Genomic DNA, 26,500 nt, shown 5'->3' with positions numbered 1-26,500 from the left:
GCAGGTCACCTGCTGAGTGCCAGTGCCCTGGGGTCCAGGTAGGGGGCAGAGGGTCTGGGTGTTTGTTGGAGTGTAGGAGAGCGAGCTCCCGTGCAGGTGCTGTGGGTGCAGACAGGGTGGGAGTCAGGGTGTGCTAGACCAGGGAAAGGGATTGCCCACGCAGGTGTACGGGACGGCACCCTAGCTCTTCAGCTCCAAAGAGAGGCGGACACGAAGGGCCAAGCAGTCCGAGCTGGGCACGGAGAGGACATGGGCCTGGGGCACGAGTCCAGAGTGGCAGAAGTGCCACAAGTGGGGAGCGGGACGGCGAGGGCGCTCTAGTCAGAGAGGGAAGGGGCTGAGTTGTGGTGGGTGTTGGCAGGCCTCTGGGCATGTTGGGGCGGAGGAGCCGAGGCTCCTGGCAGTGGAGTGCAGCATCCACCTGGAGACCAAGCTGAGGGGACTCAGGAGGGGATGGATGGGCGGTGGAGAGGGAGGTGTCCATCCCACCTTCCAATCCAAGGGAGGAGGCATGAGGCTGGGGTGTGCTGGAGAAGCCAAGTTCCCACTGGGGCCGGAGGCAGTGGAGGGCACTTTCTAAGATGTAGCTGGGAAACAGGGCCGTGTTGTTAGAGTGGCAATCCCGGTGGCCCAGGAGCTGCTTGTAAGGAGACACTGCCCTCTAGGCCTGATGGTTTGGGGAGGGCTTCTGCTTAGGGTGCTCACGGAGGAGCCCTTGGGCCTCCAGAGAGCAGTGAGCATCAGCAAAGATGAGCGCCACCAGGTGTGACCCTCACCTAGCAGGTGCGACCCTCACCTAGCATGAGCAGCTCTCGGCATGGCTCTGTCCACCCCCTGCTCCCATCAGCACCCTGACCAGGGATGGTGGGACGCATGCTGGAGAGCAGTCATCTTGTCATACAGGCCAGAGTCCCCATATGTGCCCCACACTGTGCCTGGCACACCACGGGCACAGAGAGCTCAGAGTTCAGTGGACTCCAACGCTTGGTTCTGAGTGCTACTGCTGTGTTTGGCAGAAGCCTTCCCTTGCGGTCTTCCAGGATGGCCATTCTGTCCTCCCACTTGGACCCAGCATAGACCTAGGGTGGGTAGATGGTGTCCCCAGGAGGCAGGGAGATAGGGAGCTGGTGCAGGGGAGACCTTGGACCTGCCAGTCCCTGAAAGCGGAAATCCTTTGGGCCTTGAAGTCATGGCCTCCTTCCAGCAGGGGGCAGTGTAAGATGCCCAGGATGGGAGAAAGCTGGGAGCTCTGAGTTCGAGGTTCTGTCCCGCCTTACTTCCTTCAGAACCTGCTCCTCCTGTGAATAATGAGGGTGAATGCCCGGCTGGTTCTCTCCAGGGTCAATGCTGCAGCAGCTGCTGCTACTGCTGCCGCTGGCACTGTTAGTAGTGCTTACAGAGCCCTCCGCTGGGCAGCGCCGTGCCTGGCCTCGTGTCGGGCGTCCTCACATTAACCCTCTCAAGTGGGCACTGTTGATGCCGTCATGCTGCCGCTCAGCGAGCCAGGGGTGGTTGAAGACAAAGGCAGTCACTCCCCGGGAGTGACATCGGGGCACAGGAGACCCTCGTGCTGGGCGTGAAATCTAAGCTGAGCAGCCCTGGCCTCTGCATCTGTGTACACTGTAAAGGGCAGACGACTGCGCTTTTATTGCTTTAATTAAAACTGGGGCGAGGAGCTTGCGATCCATATGAAAATGCAATTGTGCTCCGCCTGCTGTGGCGCGGAGCAGGTAACAGCAGCGACTACCACCCCGATTGCAAGCCATCAAGGAGAAAAGGCCTTCTGTGAGCATTTCCTATGAAAGCCACAAACCTCACACTTTAAAAATAATTATGGTTGTGTTATCGGAACACGATTCATGAATTCGGAATACATATGAGGGGCCCTAAAGGAAGCGGTTTCACGACCGTAGATTTTGCTTGAATCTGATGAAATGTAATATCATTTCACAGCTGAAGGATGAAATGCAAGGAGGGAGGAGAAGGCCCCCACCCGGCACGTATGGAGACGATCGAGTGTGTGTCAGATTGAACTAATGAGCTCTTCCCCGTCCGCACTCGGCACGTGCTCAGAAAAAACGCACAGCCTCTCTGGCGTCGCTCAGCGACAACCTCAGAGCAGGGGCGTGCACTTACTTCTCACCCATCTTAGTGTTGCATCCCCGTCCTGAAAATATTCTGACCCTCCGGATTCCGCCCCGTGAGAGGCTTCCATATTGGAGGACCCAGGCCCAGAGGCTTAGGAATGGGATCAGGGGGAGGACCTTGGTGAGCATTTGTGATGCCTCCTCCATAATAAAGATATTTTTCATACAATGAGGTGAATGTTTACAGCATATAGTTCTGTTTCCTTCCAACTATTATGAGGAAAATTGAATCCCAGGAAATGTTCACTCTCTCTAAATGGGCTGCACACAATGGCAATGGTAAAGGAAGTATACGGGGCTGGGGGGAGGGCACAGCCATGGGTTGGAAACATGGAATTTCAAGATTTTCTTCAAAACAGCATCCTCTCTCCGCCCCCAACAGTCCCCCTGACACTTTGCATCCCTTGCAGGGACCGAGTCTTTGGCTCTGGTTTGAGAAATCCTGATTTTACACATGTGTTCATTGCTAAGCATGAACTCAGCTTGAGATCACAAACTAGAAGTGAGGCCAGATTTGGGGAACTTTCCAGAATGGCGCTGGGCCCTTAGCTTCTGGGCCTGGCCCCTTTTCAGCTTCTCCCACTGTGTGCCCTTGGATGGGCCACTTGTCCTCTCTCCACCCTAGTGTGTGCATTTGGGGACTGAATGGGTATCTCCAGGAACCTAGCAGGCTATGTCTCGTGGCCAAGGGATTGGCTGTCCCCCCCTCACCTGGCTAAATCACATCAGTGCCGACAAGGCCAGTGGCTCTCAGCGTGTCTGCACACCGGGGACAGCAGGAGGAGATGCGCACGGGTGGGTTACCAGGTAAGGACACAGGCAGACAGACGCACCTGTGCTCCAGTTCTGGTCTTGACCCTTCATGGTTGGGGCAGGTGGACTGGTTAACCTCCTAGGCCTCAGTTCTGTCTTTCCATGTTTCTCAAAGACACACAGGAAGAAATTAACAAGACGTGTTTATACCCCAAGTGCCTACTTCAGTGCTTGGTACATGGCATATGTAGTTAGCATGAGATGCTATTAAAGAAAAAAAATTGGGCTGGCATTGTGGCACAGTGGGTTAAGGCCCGGCCTCCAATGCCAGCCATCCATTATCAAAGTAACAGTCCCAGCTGCTTTGCTTCTGGTCTAGCTCTCTGCTTATGGCCTGGGAAAGCAGTGGAAGATGGCCCACATGCTTGGGCCCCTGCACACGCATAGGAAACCTGAATGGAGTTCCAGTTTCCTGGATTTGGCCTGGCTGGGCCTCAGCTGTTGCAAGCATCTGGGGAGTGAACCAGTGGGTGGAAGACCTCTCGCTCTCGCTCCCGCCCGCTCCCTCCCCCTCCCCCTCCCCCTCCCTCCCTCTTTCTGCCTTTCAAATAAATAAATAAGCATTTAAAAAGGAAAGAGGAAAACCATATTTTCACTAAGTTGTTATAGCATGCCTAAGGTCACCTACCAAGGACAAGTCAGGTGCAGCATCAGGGACACGAGCAGAGGGGAGCCAGGCTGCTGTTTGATCCAATGAAAAATCAAATTCTGTTAAGGTTGTAATTTTAAAAAGGTGCTATTGGAAGCATCTTGCTTTTAAAATGTGCCAAACAAAGTCTGCATAAAAATCACGAAGTCAGCAAAAGGAGCCTCCTGGTGGTTCCTGGCTCACTGAAGGTGCCCCCCCACCATGGCTCTGCGATTTGCCCTCCGGTTCTGCTCCAGGCCACAGCCGGGTTTGCCAGCCTCCCAACCCACATCTCATCAGCATTAAAAGGTGCAGGCGGCCGTTTCCCCATCTCTCAGGTACTCAAAGCCTGGCAGAATGAAGGATGCCTGAGGGACACAGGTGAGCATCTGGTGCAAGTCCCGTGCCCTGTGCACCTTGGCCTGCCTTGTCCTCCCTGTGTGACCTGACCCGATTACCTAACCTCTCTTGGCCTCACTTTCCATCTCTCTGAAATGGGGCGTTCACGCAGCTTGCATATCCTCTATCTGAAGTGCTTGGGACTAGAAGGGTGTCAGATGGCAGTGTTTCAGATCTGGGAATCTCTTCACAGTTGGGCATCTGGAACGCTCCAGATCGGAAACTTTGTGTCAGATTTCAGCTGTTTGGATTAGAGATGCATGCTAAGAAGCTTAGGATCTGGCAAGGTGACCAGCCCTGCCTGTGCTGGCTGTGACGGGAGCTGGACATGGTCGTTTTGTTAGAGCCTGCAGTTGGGGCAAGAGGAGCAGCACAGTGACGTTGCTGGGAGAATGTTGGCCGCACTTTTTTTTTTTTTTTTTTTTTTTTTTGCCATTTTGGAGTGAGATGAGGTGTGGCTTGCATTTCAGCTGACAGAAATCCTGCCTGGTGACAGACCCAGTAACCTGCGCGTTGGTCAGGCCGGCCCCTTGTGTGGGCCCCAGAGGCTGAGCCGGTGCTGGACAAAGCCCCGGGGTGCTGAGCTCTGTGTCGGGAAGGCGCTGGGAATCTGGGGTGCCAGGCTGGAGCAGCAGGGGAAGGGCTGTGCGAATGAATGGCTGGGGGGGTAGAGGGAGGCGAGGGGAGGGGCTTGGAGAGGAAGATGGGGAAGGCAGACTTTCCTCCTGTGGGGTGTTTGCTTTGTCCTGGGTGGGCTCTTCCTCTCGAAAATCCCCACACGAGAAACACAGTGAAGTCCTCTGTGATCACACAGGGCCTTCACGTCGCCTCTCCGACTTCTGCCCACAAGAGCAGGTGCGTGTGGTGTGTGGTTGTGTGTGTGTGACGCACGCACGTCCGTTGCGCGGTTATCCTGTCTCTCTTGCTGCTGGCCCACATGGTCTTTCATGGAGAGGGCAATGGGGGATGCATTTTAACATTTCTGACCTGCTCCCCACGGTATGCAGAGCAGGAAGAATGACGTCAAAGACCAGGGTGGGAAGGATCCCCAGCCGTCGCTGTGGAACTCGGTTCAGCCACTGCAGAAAAGCACTCACTCCACAGTGTCCAGAGCTGGATGTGGGTCTCTGGGACCCCACAGTTCTACTCCACGAAGGCCGTGGCATGCCCCCCAAGAGACACGGGTATGAGTGTGCATAGCCACACTCTTCAGAAAAGCCCAAATCTGAAACCGTGCAAATACCCATCAGCAGTAGGCCGGGCGAGTGATGGCGAAATATTCTCAGACCATGGAGCACCACGTAGCGAGGAGAAGGAACGAGGTACAGCGCCGTGTGATAGCGTGGAGGACTCTCACACTCGTTGTATGGAGTGGAAAAAGCCAGGCAACAGAACATGTCATTCGGCACGAGGCCACTTCTGTGAAGCAGGTGAACAGGCAGAACTAATCAGCGGCAGTGGAGCCGTGAACGGTGGTTACCCTGGTAGCAGGTGGGCAGGGACTAAAAACAGGCTCTGGGCAGCTTTGGAGATGCGGCAAGCTTTGCCTCTTCCTTGGAGTGCTGTTTGCCCAAGTCCACTTTGTGCAGATCCATCGAGCTGTTCACGACGATCCCTGCCCTTGGCAGTGGGTGTTTTATGCTTTAATAAAAAACGAAAGAAATGATCAAGGTATTGGGTTTGTCCAAGTGTCTACGTTCTTGGAGCTGAGGCAGGATGGGGAAGGGAACCTGGCCAGGTGTGGTGATTTGTGTCTTGTATCAATCAGGCCACCAGGCCTGGACAGTGTGGCTAACTTCCTGGGAGAGGGAGGATTCTTCCAGCCTCCTACTGGACGGCGAGCTGGGAACTGCTTGGGCAGGGGCTTGCCCCAGGGAAGCAGGTGACATGGGCTTCTCTGGATCTGCTCAGCTCTACAGGTGTTGAGTCCCTCTTGGCTGGGGACAGAGTTTCAGGAAGTGTTTAAAGCACAAACATCCCAAAGTGTGTGCTGATGCCCTTGTGATGCGATGCTGGGATTCTGGAAAATCTTGGTAGTGGAGGATTTGAAGAGTCTACGGCAGTTGTGTGCCGACACACCCGTGCACAGATGCAAGCACACGGGCACGCTGCGCTCACACATGCACACTCTTACACGGACCGGTCCATACATGCTGTGTGATTCCAGACCAGTTACTTAACCTGTCTGTCCCCCTTTTCCCCGGTGGATGCAGAAAACAGCTCCTGGCTCTTGGGGGTGTTGTGAGCAGTGCTCACACCTGTGTGCGCACACACACACACACACAGGAAATCTTGATTTGCATTTCATGAGTACCTCTCGCTGTCCTGGACTGTGGGTCTCGGGGGCCCAGCGCATGATGGGAGCTGACAGCTGGCGACGGAGGGAGTGAGAGGAGGTCTCTCACAAACCCACAGGCACACCTGCTGGTGTTCAGATGCCTTTGCAAGCACTTTTGTCTATACATTGTGCTGGTCGGCAGATGCATTCTCTCGTGCGTGTAGACACAGACAGGGCTACACACCCATGGACGGATGCACCCAGGCTGACTCGAGGGTGGGTTGAGTTGCAGATTTGGGCCCCTCTTCTAGAAGCTGGAACATGGAGCTCTGTTGGGGGGTTCCAGGTAGCTCTTGTTATTCCCTGACCTTGGGCTAGTCTCCTCCTCCCAGAGGTCAAGGACTCCCTGCTGGCGTACAACAGAATGGGAACTCGAACCCAGTCTGTCAGGGGCAGGGTCTGTGCCTTTAATGGGTCGGGCTGTGCTGTGCACAGTGCTCTGTGGGCCGGCAGCCGCGGCAGTACCGGGAGCTTGGTGAACACAGCCCCAGATCCAAGGCAGAATCGGCAGGTTGGCAGCTCCCCGGGTAACTTGTGTGCCCAGTACAGATTCAGAAGCAGTGCCTTCCTTTGAGAAATGAGGGAGCCTGTGCTCAGGGGGCTCCTACCCATAGTGCAGCTGGGCACGGTAAGGCCTACTCGAGGAGCGATCAGAGAACGGGAGAGGTGGTGGGCGGGAGCTACCCAGGAAGACAGAATCGTCACAGAGGCACAGCTTCACACCCAGGAGGCCCAGTTCCTCCTGTCTACAAAACACGGGAGTCACGCAGTCAGGAAGAGCACCGATTTCCGGGCTCAACTGCTTTGAAAAACAACACACATTGGCCATCTGGTGGTTCCTACAGCTCAGCCCCTGGCTGGGTTAGCTGGGGCCTCCAAGGTCAAGGCCGCTCTCCAGGTGGCCATGGGGCTGTGGTCTCATCAGATGGCTCAGCTGAGGGAGGGCACACCTCCAGGCGCCCTCTGGTGGTGGTTTGCAGAACCCAGTTCCCCTGGGCCAGGCGTTCAAGCTGGTGTCCTGGCTCTCTCCCATCCCAGTGTGTCACCCTGGGCAGCTTTCCCATCCCAGTGCCTCTGTTTCTTTCTCTGTGACACAGATATAATAATATCCCCGGCTTCGTAGGCTGTCGTGAAAACTAAGAAGCTCATAGGTGACATAAGCAGGGATGCATGTATACGAGGCCAGGGCGATGTACATGCTGGCTGCTGTTATTACGACTTAGACAAAGCTGTAGACAAGCGAGACTGACCCGAGAGTAGTAAGGGCCGAGTGACCTTCTCACTCGTGACTCTCCCGGACCCAGCAGGAACCTGGCTCAGGGTGGGTGCTCAGTGAGCCTCAAAGATGAGCTGGGGGTTGCAGCCCCCTACTGGGACATTTGGGGCAGCAACAGGAGGTCCAGGCTGCAGGAGTGGCAGGCTTTGCTGCATCCGTCTCAGAGCAGCTTGGTGCCACCACACGGGAAGGCATGAGTCCTATTGATGAGCAGGTGTCACCAAGGAGGACAGTGGCCTGAGCAGAGGGGCCTGCCCACTAGGGCCCTGGTGACACCAGAGCGGCTGGGAGTCAGCTCTAAGACAGGGAGCTTGGGAGGGGCTGAACAGGGCAGTGTCCCTGGAGCTGCGTGGACTGGACTGAGCACATCCCTGCTCAGCCTGGGGACATGCTGTCAGGGAACCACGAGGGCCATTCTCTGAGAACATCAGGGTCTTCGTCTGCAGGCAGCTGGCTTGGCACTTTTTTAAGTGATGCTGCTTCTGTAGATTTTAAAAGGTAGAAATGGAAAAGAAAAAAGCCACAAATAGACATAATTTTTCCAGAAGCTATTTTAGCACAGAAGCAACTGGAAAGCCTACTCATCATTTTAAAATGTTTTAAAAGCACCACTGCCTGTGTCTGCCATGTACTTGCAAACCAGCAGCCCAGGCATGAAAGATGAGAGGTGGCTAGGAAAGCTAAGGCATTCTGTATGGGGGGACCCCACCACCACCACCACTACTGCAAGACCCCGCGTTGGGAATGCCCTGAAGGTCTCACGGGAACTGGGAGAATCAGAGTGACAGGTATCGAAGGGATGTCGCACCCGAGACAGTTAGATGAGCAGGGAAGACTTCATTCAAGACTGTTACAGTAGGGGTCAAGGCTGCTGCGTGCAGTAGGGGAGAGAGGCTCAGCTTCAGGTACCGCAGGGCAGCTGAGGACTGACAGCCCGAGGGCAGGCTGAGGGAGTCCGTGGACACTAAGAGCAAGTTGGTGAGTTGTCCAAGGTGGGAGGATCTCTGCTGAACTGGGCTCAGGCCGAGCGTGGCGAGCCAGGGACCCAAGACGCGTAGAGAAGGCTCAGGGGTGCCCAGCCAAGTTTGATCAAGGAGAGGGTCATTGTCAAGTGCCATTGTGAGCAAAGAGGAGAATGGCTGCAGGTGATGTGTGTTTGACGGTCGTTGATTTGTTCACACAGCAGATGTTCTCGAGTTTCTGGCAGGTGCTGGGTGGGCAATGCTGTAGGCCCGAGGGCTCTGCATGGGACAAGACAGACATGGTCCCAGCCCTCCTGGAGCCTACGCCCTGGAACATACGGGGGACCAAGAGCAGTCCCAGGAAGCAGTCACGTAGTGTGGCAAGTGTCACAGAGAAAGAAGCAGGGTGCTGTGACCAAGGCTGGAAGGGGACCCTGCTTACGGGTGGCCGAGGGGGTTGGCACTGGAGCTGAGACCTGAAAGACAGAGGAGCCAGCCACACAGAGACATGGGCTTGTGCCAAGTGGTCAGGTCGCAAGGCACCTGGTCTGCTAGATGCTATCAGGGCTGGTCCATGGTGGTGAGAGGGTATCAGAGGTGACAAGGCTGGAGGACGGCAGTGCCAGATCTCATGCAGAGTTGTACTGTGAATCCAGGGTGCAGAGGGGATGATGACGAGTGGGTGTATTGTGATCAGACCTGTGGGTAAAACCATGCCCCAGTCACTATGGAGAGGGGGGCAGAGCAGGCACTGGAAGAGCGTGAAGAGGTGACTGCACCTGCTGTGGGGAGGTGATGGTCCCGTAGACCAGGTGGTCACCCTGCCGATGGCTCCTGGTCCACGTATGCTGGCAGGTCGGGCCAGCAGGGCCTTATAGCAGGTCGGAGAGGGGGTTGAGAGAGAGGGAGCAACTGGGCGTCACGTCCAGCTTCCTGCTTGAGCCACCAGGACTCTTACCTGGTGGGCCCAGGAGGACCCTGGGCTCAGTTTGGGGCATGTTAACTCTCCTAACTCAGGACAGGGTTCCACAGACCATGGGCCATGGGCCAAATCTGGCCCTCCATCTATTTTTTTCTGAATAAAATTGTTATCAAAACATAGATATGCTCATTGGTTTAAATCTTGTCTGTGGCTACTTCAGCAGAGTTGAGTGGTTGTGACAGACTGTGAATCACCCACAACACCAGAAATGTTTGTCATTTTGACCTCTGTAGAAAAAGTTGACTGAGCATGTTTCTGGAGAAGGCATCAAAGAGGCGGTTGGCTAGGTGGTTGCAAAACTGTGTTGTTAAAAAAATCTCCGGGGGCCAGCATTATGGCACAGAATATTAAGCTTAGTCTGTGACGCTGACATCCCATAGTACACTGCTTCGAGTCCCAGATGCTCCGCTTCCAGTCCAGCTTCCTGCTAATGGGCCTGGGAAAATGGCAGAAGATGTTCAAGTACTTGGGCCCCTGCCACCCACGTGGGAGACGCGGGTGAAGCTCCTGGCCCAGCCCTGGCTGTTGCAGCCATTTGGGAGGTGAACCAGCCTCAGAAGAGCTCTCTTTCTCTGTCTCTTCTTCCCTCTCTCTCTCTGCAAATCTGCCTTAGAAACAAACCAGTAAGCAAACCCATCTCTGCCACCATTGGCAAAGTGAGCTTCCCTACCTGTGGAATGTGGAGATGTCTGGTGCAGGCTGCCTCGTCCTATTTGAACGCTGCCACCCCCCCATGTTGTCCCCAGTCTCACCTCTTAAGTTCTGCTGGGGCTGCTGCTTCCAAAAACAGAAACCCCCAAACCCAACCTTGGGCTTAATCTTTCCAGAACCGTCTCACCCCTCTCCCCCCACCCCAAAGGTAGATCACCCAGAAAGCCGCCAGGGACTTGGCGTGAGTCAGATCAGTTCCTGAGCAGGAACACACGTGGATTATCGTGTGTGTTCCCCAGATATGGCTCTTGTAAACAGAACTCCCATCTACTATGTCATCGTCCCACGATGATGCCACCGTCTGCTCAGATCCAGGCTCAGGGTCAGGAGCAGCCACGAAGCAACCATGGCCAGCAGCGTGGCAGACCACCCGTGGGAGGTGTCAGACACACTCCTCCACGGTGATTGCCACAGCTCAGCTTAAAAAGATATTGCACTCCCCTCCCCCACCGCCTCTGGAATCTACACTGAATTTTAACAGGATGGCTTTCCCGCTCCCATCTGGTTTATAGATGGCCTGGGCTTTTACTTATTTATTTATTTAAGCAGCGTCTTAGCCCGGGAAAGTGGCAGGCCCGGCAGAAGGCATAATTGTGCTGATTTTCAGAAGTGCTGCCGCACTCCAGATCTGATGCACTGCGAGACATGAATCAGAAAGATTCTATTAACCGTCTCCGGGACGGCCGACACAGGGGTATTATCCGAGATGATTAATTTGACTCGGTCATTATGGACACAGACGAGCCTGACAAAATTGCATTCCGTTCCCTGCAGAATTCATAAAGCCCCTGTGCACATGACAAGAAGTTACAGAGCAGGGAGCCGGGGTTTGGATTAGATACCATCCTGCTTGTTTTGAAAACGGACGGGGAAACACTGCATTGTGTTCCAGTCCTGGAGCTGAGCTGTCCTTACCCAGCACGGGCTTTACTTATTAAAATGGTTATGATGAAATGGTGGCCATATCATATATCGTGCAACGCAGGACACGCCCAGGACCAGAGGCATCGAGCAGCACTGCCCTGGTCTAAGCGGTTGGGAGAGGCATGCAGGGTGGTGGAGCAAGCTTTGGTACAGTTAGGCAGGGCTCTCAACCTCATTTCTATAAATGCTACCCATGTGGCTTTGGAGCAGTCATTTGGCCTGTTGAGCCTCAGTGTACTCATCTGTAAAATGGAAGCAGTATTTAAAACGTGTTGTGCTCACCACCTCAGGTCTGTCTTCCTCGGACGTGTAAGTGGAAGGGGTTCACACTGATGTTCAGCGGATGCACCTCTTTCCTTGTATAGTCCTCCCAGCTGTTAGTGGGGGCCTCTTAGCTGTGGAACCCAGGAGAAGGCAGTGTAGACACCGCACCAATCCTGCCTCAGCAAGCAAGTGGCAGCGCTGGGTTCCTCAGGACACTCCAGCTCTGACACTAGGACACTCTGTGCAGCTTCCACAACTGTGCTCACCGATTCCATCTTCCCAGAATCTTCTAGCTCGGTTGGGAGGAATTCACTTGTCCCTCGGTATCTGCAGGATTCCAAGCTCCAGTCCTTTATACAAAACAAACAAACAAACAAAACCCAGCATTGTATTTGCTTATAAGCTATGCACACCCTCCTGTGTGCTTTGAACCACTAGACGACCTGCGGCACCTAGTGCAGTGCAATTGCTATGCAAATTTTTGTTGTGCTGTAGTGCTCACGGATGGTGACAAGCAGAAAGTCTGGGCAGGTTTGCGCGGATGCAGTTTTCCCCAGAATACTTTCAGTGGGCTGATGCAGCAGGCTCAGAGCTAATTATGCTTGAAACGCGTGGAGGCCCTCGGAAGGCCGGAATCCTGAATGAGCCGAGGGCGTGGGCGGGGTGACTCCAGCTCGTTCAGCAGCCGGGCGTCCACCTGGCACGAGCAGCAGGGGCGCCTCTTCCTGCCTGCCCTGCCCTGCCCTGCCCGGCTCTGCTGCATCTCCCTCGTCCTTGGACGACATCGCCGCTAGAGCCTGCGGCCGGCCAGCCGTGTGAGCATTCTCAGCCGCAGTCGCGTGGTCACACCCAGGATCTTTCCTCCCCTCACTCCTGGCCTTGGGGACCTGTGGTCTGTCAGTCACAGGTCTGCTGGCTGTTCCTGGAGACTGCGGGATCAGGGCAGGGTGAGGTGTAGGATCAGAAACTCTCGCCTGCCTTGTGCTGTGGCTGTGAGCGTGAGGCCCCGAGCTGGGAGCTCACCTCTTGTGACCTGCAGCTGGTACCTCTTGCTGCTGACGTCCCCTTGTCCCAGAGGCTGCTGCTGTGGGCGGGGCCCCTTTAGATGGCTTCAGCTGGCCACGTGTGCCCTAGGAATTCACTCATCCTTACCTTCCGGACCACATGCTCACTCCCTCTCTCCTCGCTCTGCCGTTGCTGGCCGCTCCAGCCACCGTCCCATCTGCCAGACTCTCGCGTGGCACGCGGCTCCCAGCTGACCTCCTCCTGGGGTCACACGTTGGGCTCTCCTGGGGTCACACGTTGGGCTCTCCTGAGAACCCTTTCATGCCAGGCTTCCCCAGGGAGTGGGGTGCCGCCTCTACTCTGTGCTGTGCTCTGAGCCTCGACAGCTGTTAGGGGACAGCTCCCAGCAGCTTCTGCCTGCTCAGTGGATCTTTGTTTTTCTGGGAGCAGCACTGGGGTGGGGACAGGGGCAGTGGAGCTAGCTGTCAGAACATCAGCCTGAGAACCTGGTAGTAAGCACTCCCTGGGGGAGCCGACCTGCGGGGAAAGGAGCGCTTCGCCGAGATGTGACGGCAATGAATGCGTAAATACAGCACAGCATACGCACCAAAAATGGACAGAAATAGAAGAGATCCATGACACCACGATCATGGTGGAAACTTTTAACTCGCCACCCTCAGAAACCAGTGGATCAAGTAGAGACAGAAAAGTAATAGTTATTTCAAAGATTTAAACGACAAAATCAACCCACAGGAAATGATCGACATTCATCAAGATGTGCCACGTACTGGGTTACACAGGAGCTCTCTGACTTTTTAAAAAGTCGGTCTATGTTTTGTTCCTTTGGGGTAGTCTTTCCTGTTGTTGGTGATTATTTTGTTAGATTTTCCAAAATCCAGCTCCTCCTCCTACTTCTGAACTAAAATTTGTTTTCTGTTTTATGGCTCGTCCTCCTGCTGACTGTTAGTTTATTTTGTTATTCTGATTGTAGCTCCTTGAATTGACTGCTGAGCTATCCTGTCTTTCTTGCCGTCTAACAAACCTCACAAACACTGTTCCCCTCCCACGGGTTTTGTCTGGTAGCGATCTCATGATTGCAATTTCATTGCCTCATTAATGCAAAAGTTCTCTACAAAATTGCTGTTAAAGTGGGCCCCCCCCCCATTTTTGCCTGTTCCCTCCTTCTGCCTTGTCTGCTTTTGGATAATAGCTAGATTAGTGCATTCAGGTCTTAGAATGCAGCCTGTGCCATCTCCACCCTTCAAAAAGCTTGATGTCATCTTTGTAGCTGGTGCGTCTCACGCTTGTGAATGTGCCACGGGTGTTTGAGATGAATGCGTGCTCTTTAAATATCAGAATCCCTGCTCCTTTTTATTTGATGGATCTGTCAGTTTTTTGAAGAGATGTGTTAAAGTGTCTCTCTTTGTTTATGGTTTTGTACTTCTAACAGCTTTTTTTTTATATTTTATTTTCCGGTGGTTTATCAATCTACATAAAAGTTTATTCTCATTTCTTCTGACTGGATTGTGTCATTTATCAAGTTAAGTATTCCTCTTGGTCTCTTTAATGTTTTTTCCCCATGAATTGTATTTAATTTGTTATTAATTCTGCCACTTTGATTTTTATTTGTCTGATATATCTGTTTATTTTTAACCTTCCATGTTAGTTTATTTTGGACATGTCTATTATAAACAGCATATGCTGGTTTCCTTTATTTTAATCAAAACATTAAATTTTAGCTTTTAATAAGGCAAATGAAATTATTCGCATTTGTGATTACTAACATTTAGTCTCAATACTGTCATTTTATAAGGTTTTTTAATTAATATATTCTGTAGTTCATTCCTGTTTTCATGTTTTTGTTATATCTGTCAAGTTCTATTTTTTACCTCTCTGATAATATGGAATTTCACTTTCCCTTAAAATTGTAGCAAATAGTTAATGATCAAATTCACTAAAGTCTTATGGTATAAAATCAATTTAGAAAAATCAGTTGTGTTTCTATAAAACAATAGACAGTCCCAGAAAAGAAACTAAGGAAACAGTTCTATACACAATATACAGTAGCCTCCAAAAGAATAAAATGTGTAGGAATAAATTTAACCAAGGAAGTGAAGCCTTGTGAAATGAAAGCTACAAAACATTGCTGAAAAGATATTGTTAAAGACCTAAATAATAGATGGAAAGACATCTTGTGTTTATGGAGTGGAAGATTTAATATTGTTCATAGGACAGTACTACCAAAGAAATGCACAGATTCGGTGCAGTCCCTATCAAATTTCCCCTGGCCTTTCTGCAGAAATGGAAAATCTGATCCTCATATTAATATGGAATTCCAAGGGGCCCTGAATCGGCATCAACAATGTTGAAAAAAGAAAAACAAGTCAGAGGGCTCGCATTTCCCAGTTTCTATAAAGCTGTAGTACTCAAAGCCATGTGGTACTGGCATCAGCGCCGACGTACAGAGCCATGGGATAGAATTAGGAGTCCAGAAATAAACTCATCCGTCTGTAGCCCACTGATTGTCTGCATGAGTGCCAGGACCACTCAATGGGGAAAGAACAGTCACTTTGCCAAATGGTGCTGGGACAGCTCTTTATCCATGTGTGGAACAATGCACTTGGACCCCACCACATGCCAGATACAAAAGTTCTTTCTAAACGGATTCATCCTCTAAATATCAAGGCTAAAACTGCAAAATTACTAAAAGAAAAGTAGGAGTAGCTCTTCATAACCTTGGATTTGGCAATGGGTTCTTGGATATGACATCAAAAGGGAAAAAGAATGAATTGGACTTCATCAAAATTAAAAACTTTTGTGCGTGAAAGGACATTATTAAAAAAATGAAAAGACAGCCCACAGAATGGGAGAAAAGATTCACAAAACATTCATATCTCATAAGGGTCTATTACCTAGAATATATAAAGAACTCTTAAAACACAACAACAAAAAGACAAGCAACCCAATTTTTAAAATGAGCAAAAGGCCTGAATGGATCTTCCTTGAAAGAAGTTATGCAAATGGCCAAGAAGAACAGGAAAAGAAGTTCAACATCACTGGAGGTTAGAGAAATACAGGTGGGGGCTGGGTGTTTGGCACAGTAGGTGGGACACCACTTGAGACACCGTATCCCATATCAGGGTGCCTGAGGTCTGGTCCCATCTCTGCTTCCAATCCCAGCTTCCTGCTGCTATGCACCCTGGGAAGCTCAAGTACTTGGGTCTAGGCTACCCACATGAGCGACCTGGATGGGGGTTCTGGCTCCTGGCCCAGCCCTGTCCATTGCAGACATTTGGGGAGTGAACCAGTAGATAGATTTCTCTGTCTGTCTTATCTGTCTCTCTGCCTTTCAAACAAATAAATATTTAAAAAGAAAGAAAATGCAGACCAAAACTTCAGTAAGATTCTACTTCACAACCACTAAGGTGGCTATGATTTAAAAAATGGAAAATAAGGGGCCGGCGTTGTGGCATAGCCAGTAAAGCCATGGCCTACCATGCTGGCATCTCATATGGGCACCAGTTCAAGGCCCGGCTGCTGCACTTCTGATCCACCTCCTTGCTGATGTGCCTGAAAAGGCAGTAGGAGATGGCCCAAGTGCTTGGGCTCCTGCACACACTTGGTAGACCCAGAAGAAGCTCCTGGCTCCTGGCTTTGGTCTGGCCCAGCCATATGGGAAGTAAACCAGCAGTTGGAAGATATCTCTCCCCCCACCCCTCGCTCTGCCTTTCAAAGAAGTGAAATAATTCTTTTAAAAATGCAAAATAAGTGTTGGTGGTGAGGATGTGGAGAAACTGGGACTCTTGTACGTTGTCGGTGGGGACATGAAATGTGCAGCTGCGGAGAAATGCGACTTGGTAATTCCTCAAAATGTTGAACACAGAGTGATCACGTGGCCCAGCACAGCCCTGCTAGTTATATACCCCAAGGAATTGAAAACAGGGACTCGTACAAATTAGGCATACACGCGTGTTCCTAACAGCATCATTCATGATAGCCAAAGGATGGACACAACCCAAGTGTCCATCGGTAGGTGAGAAAACACCTAGTGGTGTGTACCCACTGAGGAACATGGTGTAACCGTCAAAAGGAAGTAGAGAGTGAGCATTCCTAAATGGAAATCTGAAACACTCCAAAATTCAGAACTTTCTGAGCACCGAAATGACGTCAAATGGTGCTTCATGTGTTTAACGTTAAGTACTTATGCGTGGGAACGAGTACAAGGCAATGGTTGCTTTCCAGTGATAAAGTCGGGAATGCTGGTGATGTCCAACAAGCAGATGACCCCACGGTTATGACACCTTTGACACCTTTGCTTTCTTATGGTTGAGTGTACACAAACTTGGTTCTACATATAAAATTACAAAACCGTTGTAGAAAATCACCCTTAGACATGAAGGGTCTTCAAAAAGTTGTGGAAAGCATGTTATGAAAAATGAAGCATGGATTACAGTTTTTTGCATCAAAATAAAATTAGCTTTTAATTGCATTGTCCATGAAGTTTCTGAAGTCCTTTCCATATGAAACATAAGTGAATTTTGTGTTTTCAGTTGAGTCCCATCCCCACATTATCTTACCATGGCTATCCAAATCTTCCAGAAATCTCCACCCCTCCTTTTTTTAAAATCCCGAACACTTCTGGTCCCACACATTTCCTGTGAAGGATGCTCCACCTGTTTTTATGTGCACTGTGCAGCTTGGACACGTTCTGCCAAGTGATGCTGAGTGAACACTGTGTACCCAGAGGATGAGCCTGGAAAACATTATGCTAAGTGAAAGAAAGCAGATGCAAAAGGCCCTGTGACTCCATTTATGTGAAAATATCTGGAAAAGGTACATTCGTAGAATAGATCGGTGGTTGGCTAGGAGTGAGGGGACAGTGGGAACAGGGAGGAATGGCCAATGGACTTGGGTTTCCTTAGGGGTGGTGAGAATGTTTTGGAACTAGGTGGGGGCATAACATTGTGATGCATTAAATGTCCCAGAATGGATTTCCTCTACTGAGGAAAACATGGTTCCTGGCTGAGACCCTCTAGATTTTTTGTGTGCGATTAGTGTTAACTTCATAACCTGAAACATCCTAAGTTTTAGGAACCCTTCTTCATCGGCTCATTCAGCGCCAAAGTCCGTCCAGCAACTCTTTTGCATTGACATGATTTGCGGTGGTTTCTAGCTCACCCCTCTTCTTAGAAACCCTCCTTAAGTTCACTCTTGACCTCTGAATTAAAACTCTTGAGTATTTTCCCAGAAAGGATTATTTAAAGGAATTCTTAGGTTACTTCCTGTGCTTGAAGCTTTTCTTGGTTTATCATTGTATTTTGTGGTGGGAAGTCAGTTTATTCTGATATCTGATAGAGCATCAGCTCGATGGGATGTTCTTCAGATTCCTTCTTCCCCATCCTTCTCCTCACCACTTCCTCAAGGGGCCTCCCCTGTGCCTCCAGAATTCAGTGCTTAAGATCTGCCTCCCAAGAATTCCAGAAGAGTGCATACCCCTTCCCTGACCCATGGGTAAGCCCGAGTCCTTTGCGTCAGCCCCCCATTCTTCCCTTCCCAGACCTGGTGCATGCAAGCCTAGCAGACAGCCCGTGCACCCCCATGTAGCCCTTGGCTCAGAGGAGCACAGAGGGAGGTGTGGAGGGTGTAGCAGCCTCAGCACAGGGGAGCTCTCCCTCCCTTCCTTGTGGTGAATCCCCATCTGCCAGCCCTACTCTTTGCCTCAAGCCTCATACCCCTGGGAGGACTTGGACCAGTTGAAGGAAGGGAAGAATGCGAATGGATTCCCACAACTTGTGTCTTACCCTGGGGCGGAGCCAGGAAGAGGCCCTCTTCTGGGATTCCTAGGAGCAATGCGTCTTCCCGACTGGCCAATCCATTTCTTTACCTGCCCCTGTTTCTTTGCCATTCAGGGAGTCATTCATTTGTTCACTGATTCACGTAGCAACACTTTGGTGCACCCTCCATGTGCCGGGCACTCACTGTTCTAGGACTGGGGCTGCAGCAGTGAACCAAACAGACAAAGATCTGACCTTGTGGAGCTGGCACCTTGGTGGGGTGTGATAGATCATGTAGAGCAGATGCAGTAACAAGATGTGTGCAGTGTTAATACAGAACAATGAGTACAGAGAATGCATGCACCATCAGAAGGTGGTGAGTGGTTTTTTTTGTTGTTTGTTTGTTTGTTTTGTTTTTTGACAGGCAGAGTTAGACAGTGAGAGAGAGAAACAGAGAGAAAGGTCCCCCTTCCGTTGGTTCACCCCCCAAATGGCCGCTATGGCCGGTGCGCTGTGCCGATCTGAAGCCAGGAGCCAGGTGCTTCCTCCTGGTCTCCTATGTGGGTGCAGGGCCCAAGCACTTGGGCCATCCTCCACTGCCTTCCCGGACCACAGCAGAGAGCTAGACTGGAAGAGGAGCAACCGGGACAGAGCCAGTACTCCAACCAGGACTAGAACCTGGAGTCCAGCGCCACAGGCGGAGGATTAGCCTAGTGAGCCATGACACTGGCCAAGTGGTTTTGTTTTTAAGAGAGAGCATGACCTCCTGAGAAGGGAGTGTTTGAGTAGAGACCTGAGGAGGCAAAGAAGGGAACTGTGTGGATATTTGCAAGAAGAATGTTTTAGAGAGAGGGGACAGCCAGTGCAAAGGCACTAAGGCAGAAGGATGCCTGGTGTGGCGGCAGTGGTTGTTAGGAGCTTGGTAGGAGATGCTATCAGAGAGGGAAAAGGGGCAGAGGTGGGCCTGGGACAAGACCAGGTGGCATGGTGCAAGAGGCCCCTGGAAGGACCCTGTTCTTGCCATGAGTGAGGAGATCTCTGGGGTGTTGTGAGCAGGATAATTCAGGCCCCTGAGTGAGAGTAGACCATAGCAAGGGTGGAGGCAGAGCAGTCAGGTAGGAGACTACTGCTGTCATCCAGGGCTGGGCAATGATGACGGAGAGGACGGTGGCTTGAACCATAGTGGTGGTGGTCCCCTCCTGGATCCCAGGGAATGTCCTGACAGATTTGATGTAAGGTGTGAGAGAAAGAGGAATCAGGGTCAACCCTTTGGATTTTGGCCTGAGCAGCTGAAAGGTGGAGTTGCCATTCACTGGGTGGGGAAGACTGTGGGATGGACAGGTCTCTACTGGACACGGTGCTGTGCACGATGCCAACTAAAACCCAGACAGAGATGCCAGTCAACCACAGTGGATTATACAAGGCTGCAGTTCAGGGGAAGCTTGGGCTGGAGATAAGAACTGGAGGGTCAACAGCATTTGGATGGTATTTAAAGCCAGAAGTCCAGACAGGAGCCCCAAGGGAGTGAGCGTATTTAGAGAAAAAGTCTTAAGATCTGGGCTCAGGACTACATCATCAGGAGGAGAAATGGAGATGTCAGAGGACCAGGAGCAAAGTGAAGCTTGTTCCCAGGGAGGGAGACAGGTCAATTACCCCATATTGCACTGAGAAGGTCAAGTCGGAGGGTCATATGAGGACTGGGAATTAACCACTGGGTTTACTAACTTGGAGGTCAATGGTGAGCTTCCCAGGCAGTTTTGGTGGGGGCAGGAGGGTTTAAAATGTGATTGGGGGCCGACGCCATGGCTCAACAGGCTAATCCTCCGCCTTGCGGCGCTGGCACACCGGGTTTTAGTCCCGGTCGGGGCACCGGATTCTGTCCCGGTTGCCCCTCTTCCAGGCCAGCTCTCTGCTGTGGCCAGGGAGTGCAGTGGAGGATGGCCCAAGTGCTTGGGCCCTGCACCCCATGGAAGACCAGGAGAAGTACCTGGCTCCTGCCATCGGATCAGCGCGGTGCGCTGGCCGCAGCGTGCCGGCCGCGGTGGCCATTGGAGGGTGAACCAACGGCAAAGGAAGACCTTTCTCTCTGTCTCTCTCTCTCACTGTCCACTCTGCCTGTCAAAAATCAAAAAGAAAAAAAGATGTGATTGGGATGAGCTTGAGAAAAATGGATGGAAAGGAAGAGGCCAGTCTGCAGATTTCTTGTAAGGTTTTACCGATATTTGTAACACAAAGGGTTTTCTCAACGTGACACCCCTTTCTCTATTTTTTAGGATTTTTCCCAGAAACCTTTTATTTAAGTTATACAAACTTCATGCATTTCATAAGCACAACTTTAGGAACATCCTGATTCTTCCTACCCTGACCTTCCTCCCACCCTTCTTCTTCCTCCCTCTCCTATTCCCATTCTTCTTTTTACTAAGATCTATTTTCAGTTAACTTTACACACGTATGATTAACTCTTTGTTAAGTAAAGAGTTCAACAAATAGTATTAAAAAAAAACTGTTCCTCAATAGTCCAGACAAGGACTTTAAAAACATTGCATCTCAAAGTGTCAATTCCACTGCTACAGTTACCTTTCAGGTGCTCTATTAGTCACCATAGATCAGGGAGAACATATGGTATTTGCTTTTGGGGACTGGCTTATTTCACTAAGTGTGATGTTTTCTAGTTGCTTTCATTTTGTTGCAATTGACAAGATTTCATTTTTTTTCACCGCTGTGTAGTATTCCATGGTGTACATGACCCGTAATTTCTTTATCCGGTCTTTAGTTGGTGGGCTTCTGGGTTGCTTCCACATCTTGGCTATTGTGGACTGAACTGCATCTCTATTTTCATGAGAGCAAACGAGGCACCACTGAGTGGCAGGCTCCTGCTTTGGGGAACTGAGTGGCAGGTCCTGAATTGGGAATCTTCAAGAGGCCTCTGGCCTAGCCTGGGAGCATGCTGGGATCCATTCACAAGACCTGGGGCTGAGGCTCACTCGCTTTGTGACCCTGCACTCCCTGAGTTCCACTGTCCTCGTCTTGTGACGGGAGATGAGAGCCACTTCTTCACAGAACATATAACAGGTGTGATGGAGAACATACATGGACTGCCAGGCTTGGGGGCTGTTGGTTTGTGTCCAGGTGCCGGATAGGTTGGATTTGATCACACCCCAAAGAGGCACACTTGTGTCTGAGGGCTTAGTTATTTTAATCTGCTAATTGCCTCTTTGCGTGAATTGTCGTAATTGTGTTATCCCAATATTTTCATACAACATATGCTTCGTTTTGAAAAGGCTTCTGCTCAATTGGGCTGATTCCAATGGGTTGAGGTTTTGGTTTTTGGCTGAAAGGAAGGGACTTGGGCGTCACTTGGCCTTCACTGGGGACCTGCTATGTGCCAGTACCTGTTCTGGGTGCTGGGGGCTGGGAGGGAGGTGGCAGTGAATAGATATGAACAACAGGAGGCTGACAGACAGTGTGTTGGGAGGGACGGATAGGAAAATGCATCGGTAAGGTTTGCATCCAGAGCCTCGGGCTCTTCCTCTGTCCTGTGCTCAGTTACCACCTTGCAATTGAGGCTTCCTTTGGGCTAGGCGCTGGTGACAAGCCAGGCTTAGCCCCTGCTCTCGTCGAGCCTGGGGGAGGGGACAGAAGCTGAAGGTAAGTAGAGTCAGAAACAATTCCAGGTGGTGATGAATCTATGGGGACACACACAAATGCTGCAGGGGGGAATGCAGGCGGGGCTCATGCCGTGGGGTGGGCAGGGAGGTTTGGGAAGGCTTCCTGGAAGAAGTGACTTCATGAGAAGGCTGCTGGTGGGACTGTGCTTTCTGGGGTGACACCATAGTCGATTCCCACGTGAAGGCGATCGGCCCCCAGGTGTCAGTGGTCAGGCTGGAGATGGACATCAGCCGTGCTGAGAGTCAGGAGCATCCGTGGGTGAGGATGCTGGGCCTGTGAGCTGCTGCTGACCCACTCTGTAGGGAGATCCTTTAACATCTCTGAGCCCAGGCAAGGCCAACAAGGAGAGCATAACCCCCTCCCCGCACCCCCTTGCTCCCACCAGATGACTGACTGGGTGCTGGCCATGGTCCTGAGCGCCTTGCCTGCATTCGTTCATCACTCCTCACAACAATGCAGAGATGCACACCACCTTCACCCTCTGTCTCCCAGATGATGAAACAGCCCGGACAGGGAAGTCGTGCTCCCAGTCACCCACAGGCAGTGAGAGGCAGAGCCAGGATGTCTGCCTCTTACCCGCTCCACCCCACTGCTGTCTGTGAGAATAGGGATGGTGGTACCCACTTTTAGAGGGTCCGGGAGGTTGAGTGAGATGCGTGTGTACAGTGCCTGCCCTAGCGCTGACTTCTATTCAGTGACTTGTTTGGTGCTTGTACTGTGTGCCTGATTTTGCATCTGGTTCTGACCTATGCTTTGGACACACAGAAAGCAGAACTCACATCAAACATCAGAAGACAGTTAACTATAAGTTAATGAGCACCTCCAAGAAGCTTTTTTTGTTACATTAAAAAAAAGATTAGTGGTCTATCATGTTTTGTTTTTAGGATTTATTTATTTATTTGAAAGGCAGAGTTACACAGAAAAAGGGAAAGGCAGAGAGGCAGAGAGGCAGAGAGAGAGAGAGAGAGAGAGAGAGAGATATCTTCCATCTGCTGCTTCACTCCCCCAAATGATTGCAACAGCCAGGGATGGACCAAGCTGAAGCCAAAAGCCAGGAGCTTCATCCGGGTCTCCCATGTGGGTGCATTCAGGTCATCTGCTGCTTTGCCAGGCACATAGCAAGGAGCTAGATTGGAAGTGGAGCAGCCAGGACTCAAACTGACACCTATATGGTATGCTAGCATCGCAGGTGGCATTTTAACCTGCTATGCCATAGCACCAGCCCATGGTTTATCATATTAATTGTATTAAAAGAGAAAAGTTGACACAATGATTGAGTCACCCCCTGGGATGTCCACATACAGTATCAGAGCACCTAACTGGAGTTCTTGGCTCCTCTACTTCTGGTCCAGCTTCCTGGGAAGCAGCAGGTGATGGCTCAAGAACTTGAGTCCCTGCCACCCGACTGGAAGACCCAGATGGAGTTCCTGGCTCCTGGCTTTGGGCTGGCCCAGCCCTGGCTGCTGTGAGCATTTGGGGAGTGAACCAGCAGATGGAAGATCTCTTTCTCTTTCTCTCTTTCAAATAGAAATGAAAGTAAATCAGTCAATTTTTTTAAGAATGAGAAAAGTTATTTGAGCCTTCCAATCGATACAGGGAAAAGGAATTTGATAAAACTGAAAATCCATGCACAATTTTTAAACAGCTGTTCACTTTGACAAGCAGGGAATTCCCTTCTAAAGACGACCTGAAAGAACCCACAGTGAACATTGTGCTTTCTGGTAAAATGTGGAGACGTTTAAAATAAGGCAAAAGGCAGGGTGCACTCTCACTGTTTCCACCCAGCATTGTCCTGGAGGTTCCTGGTCAGTTCCGTGAGGTAGGGACAAATCAACAGATAGGAACTGGAAAGAGAGGGGCCCAAGGAGCTTTGTCCTGCGGGAATGTTTGCAGCATTCACCAAGAGAGAAGGACCCAGAGGGACCCCATGGGACTGAGCGTTAGAAACCCACAAGACAAAAGCACCCGGCTGCCCCGTCAGGACCACCAGACATGGAGTCAGACTCTCCTACTCCAGTCCCAACTCTTCCACTGTCCTCAGATGGGCCACTTTCCTCCTCAGACCTGAGTCCCCATCTGCAAAATGGGTGGATGTGGAAAGATGGGTCCCAGGTGGGCAGTGGTGGTGAGGAGTGGTGGGAAAGCAGAGAGGAACAGGTGAGAGAAGCCAGCCCCCGCTCTGCAGGGGGAAGGCTTTTGTGGGCAGACCCTCTCATGGGCCAGAGCCTCTGTTTGGGGCTGGGCCACCTAGACCCTGTGCCTTGCAGGAGGTCGTCCCTTCTCTCCTTGGCAAGGGGATGTTGTGACCGATGTTGCTGCTGTGTTCTGCGGGTGTAATGCACTGACCCCAGCATGCCCCTTTCACATTCTAGACCTATAACAGCCAGAGCGAGAGCAACGAAGACTATGAGATCCCCCCGATAACACCTCCCAACCTCCCTGAGCCACCCCTCCTGCACCTGGGGGACCACGAAGCCAGCTACCACTCACTGTGCCACGGCCTCGCTCCCAACGGTCTGCTCCCTGCCTACTCCTACCAGGCCATGGACCTCCCAGCCATCATGGTGTCCAACATGCTGGCCCAGGACAGCCATCTGCTCTCCAGCCAGCTGCCCACGGTGAGTGTCTGCCACCTGCCCTGGCGCCCGCCAGGTATGGCAGGAAGGGGGATGATGAGGGAAGCAGAACTGGTTGCTTTCATGGGAGTCTGCAGAAAGTGGGAGGTGGGTAGGGAGATTCAGTGACATCACATTGCTCATTCCAGGAGCTCTGTTTAAAGTGTATTAGAAGGGACAGGCGGTTGGCATGGGGTTAAGTCACTGCTTGGAGCTCCTGTATCCCATATCAGAGTGCCTGGTTCGGGTCCTGGCTACTCTGATTTTTATCTAGCTTCCTGGTTAAGCCTACCCTGGGAGGCAGCTGATGATGACTCAAGTGTTTTGGTCCCTGGCACCCATGGAGGAGCCCCAGATTGCGTTCTGGGCTCCTGACTTTGACCTGTGCCAACCCTGGTTCTTGCAGGCATTTGGAGAGTGAGACAGCAGATAGGAGATCTCTCTCTCTCTCTCTCTCTCTCTCTTTCTCTGTCTCCTGCCTTTCAAATAAAATAAAAATTAATAAATGAAAATTGAAAACATCTGGGTATAGGTTGAATATCGATTATCCAAAATGCTTAGGATTAGAAGTGTTTCAGATTTGGAGTGTTTTGGATTTGGGATGTTTGCAGACTTTACTGGTTGAGCATCTGTAATCTGAAAATCTAAGTACTCCAAGATCCAGAATGTGTCGAATGTCACGTTGCTACCCAAAACATTTTGGGTTTTGCAGCATTTTGGATTTTAGATTTTTCAGATTAGAGATGCCCAACCTACTATATGCTTTGTATTTGTTAACAGTGTAAGTTCATTTGAATTTTGGCTTTTAGTGTATTTACATGATTGTGTAACCATCAACACCATGGATTTTAGAACACTGACCATCCAGCAGAGATCTACCTTTAGCCATCACTTACAACCCACCCTGACAACACACAGCTCTAGGCAACCACCATCTACTTCATGCCCCTATGTAAACACCTATCCTGGACAGTTCATATAAATGGACCTGCATAGTTTTTAATAGCCAAATTATTTTAATGAGTTTAAGAGACAAAGGCAGAGAGAACTCCCATGCATTGGTTTACTCCTCTCGTGCCTGCAAAGGCCAAAGGACCAAAGCCAAAAGCCAGGAATTCAATCCTGGTCTCCCACATGGGTGACAGGAGCTCAGTGACTTAAGCCATTGCTGCTGCCTCCCGGGGTCAGCATCAGCAGGAAGCCGGAATTGGGGCAGGAGGTAGGCGTGGAGCCCAGGCACTCCCACCTACTGTCTCAGCCTTGTCCAGGAGGAGGCGGCCTTGCTTTTGTCAGCTTGTGTCATAGACACCTGTGATGGGGAGGAGGAGCCTCGGACTGAATTCCCCATGAGGGTGACAGGGTGGTGGCTGGGCTTTGTTCTTCTCTCAAGGGCAGCCCAGCAGCCACGGTGGGATTTGTGGCATCTGGGGCATGCTGGTCACATTTCGGCTCTTCTGTTGTTACCTCTGAATTCCTCCGAATTCCCTGGCTTGAAGTCCTGGGTGTGGTCTGCTCAGCGTGTGGTGGAGGGGAGAGGGCAGCGAGCGCCTTTGCCTGGTTTCTCCGGGGATGCTTTCTTTCTGGACCCGTCAGTCACGCAGAGACGTCGTGGTTCAGACTGCACAGCCCTGTGGTTTTGGAGTTTGTTTTGTTTGTTGTTTTGCTTTTAAGGTTTATTTGAAAGGTAGAGTAACAGAGAGGAGAAGAAACAGAGAGAGGTCTTCCATCCGCTGGTTCACTCCCCAGATGGCTGCCAACAACCAGGGCTGGACCAGGATGAAGGCAGAGCCAGGAGCTTCTTCTGGGTCTCCCACATGGGTGCAGGGGCCCAAGCACTTGGGCCATCTTCCACTGCTTTCCCAGGTGCATTAGCAGGGAGCTGGATGGGAAGTGTAGCAGATGGGACATGAACTGGCACCCATGTGGGACGCCAGCACTGCAGGCAGCGACTTCACCCACTACGCCACAGCGCCAGCCCATAGCCTTGTGGTTT

The 26,500-nt window shown here is 51.3% G+C and overlaps 1 protein-coding gene across 8 annotated transcripts in view; it reads left to right on the top strand.

Moving 5' to 3' along the window:
• The window catches only part of TOX2 (TOX high mobility group box family member 2), a 130,575-nt gene that overhangs the window by 59,701 nt on the left and 44,374 nt on the right, over window positions 1–26,500 (top strand). For 6 of the 8 annotated variants that reach the window (XM_051845032.2, XM_051845030.2, XM_051845033.2 and 3 more), the window contains one exon: window positions 24,265–24,510. The exons of the other annotated variants lie outside the window; for them this stretch is intronic. In XM_051845032.2, the coding sequence (XP_051700992.2) occupies window positions 24,265–24,510 (246 nt within the window). The remainder of the gene's footprint in view (window positions 1–24,264; window positions 24,511–26,500) is intronic. 8 annotated transcript variants of the gene reach the window in all.

This window comes from Oryctolagus cuniculus, chromosome 11 (genome assembly GCF_964237555.1).
Source record: "Oryctolagus cuniculus chromosome 11, mOryCun1.1, whole genome shotgun sequence".
In the NCBI taxonomy this organism is placed as follows: domain Eukaryota; kingdom Metazoa; phylum Chordata; class Mammalia; order Lagomorpha; family Leporidae; genus Oryctolagus; species Oryctolagus cuniculus.
This window is presented reverse-complemented; position numbering and strand designations above follow the sequence as displayed.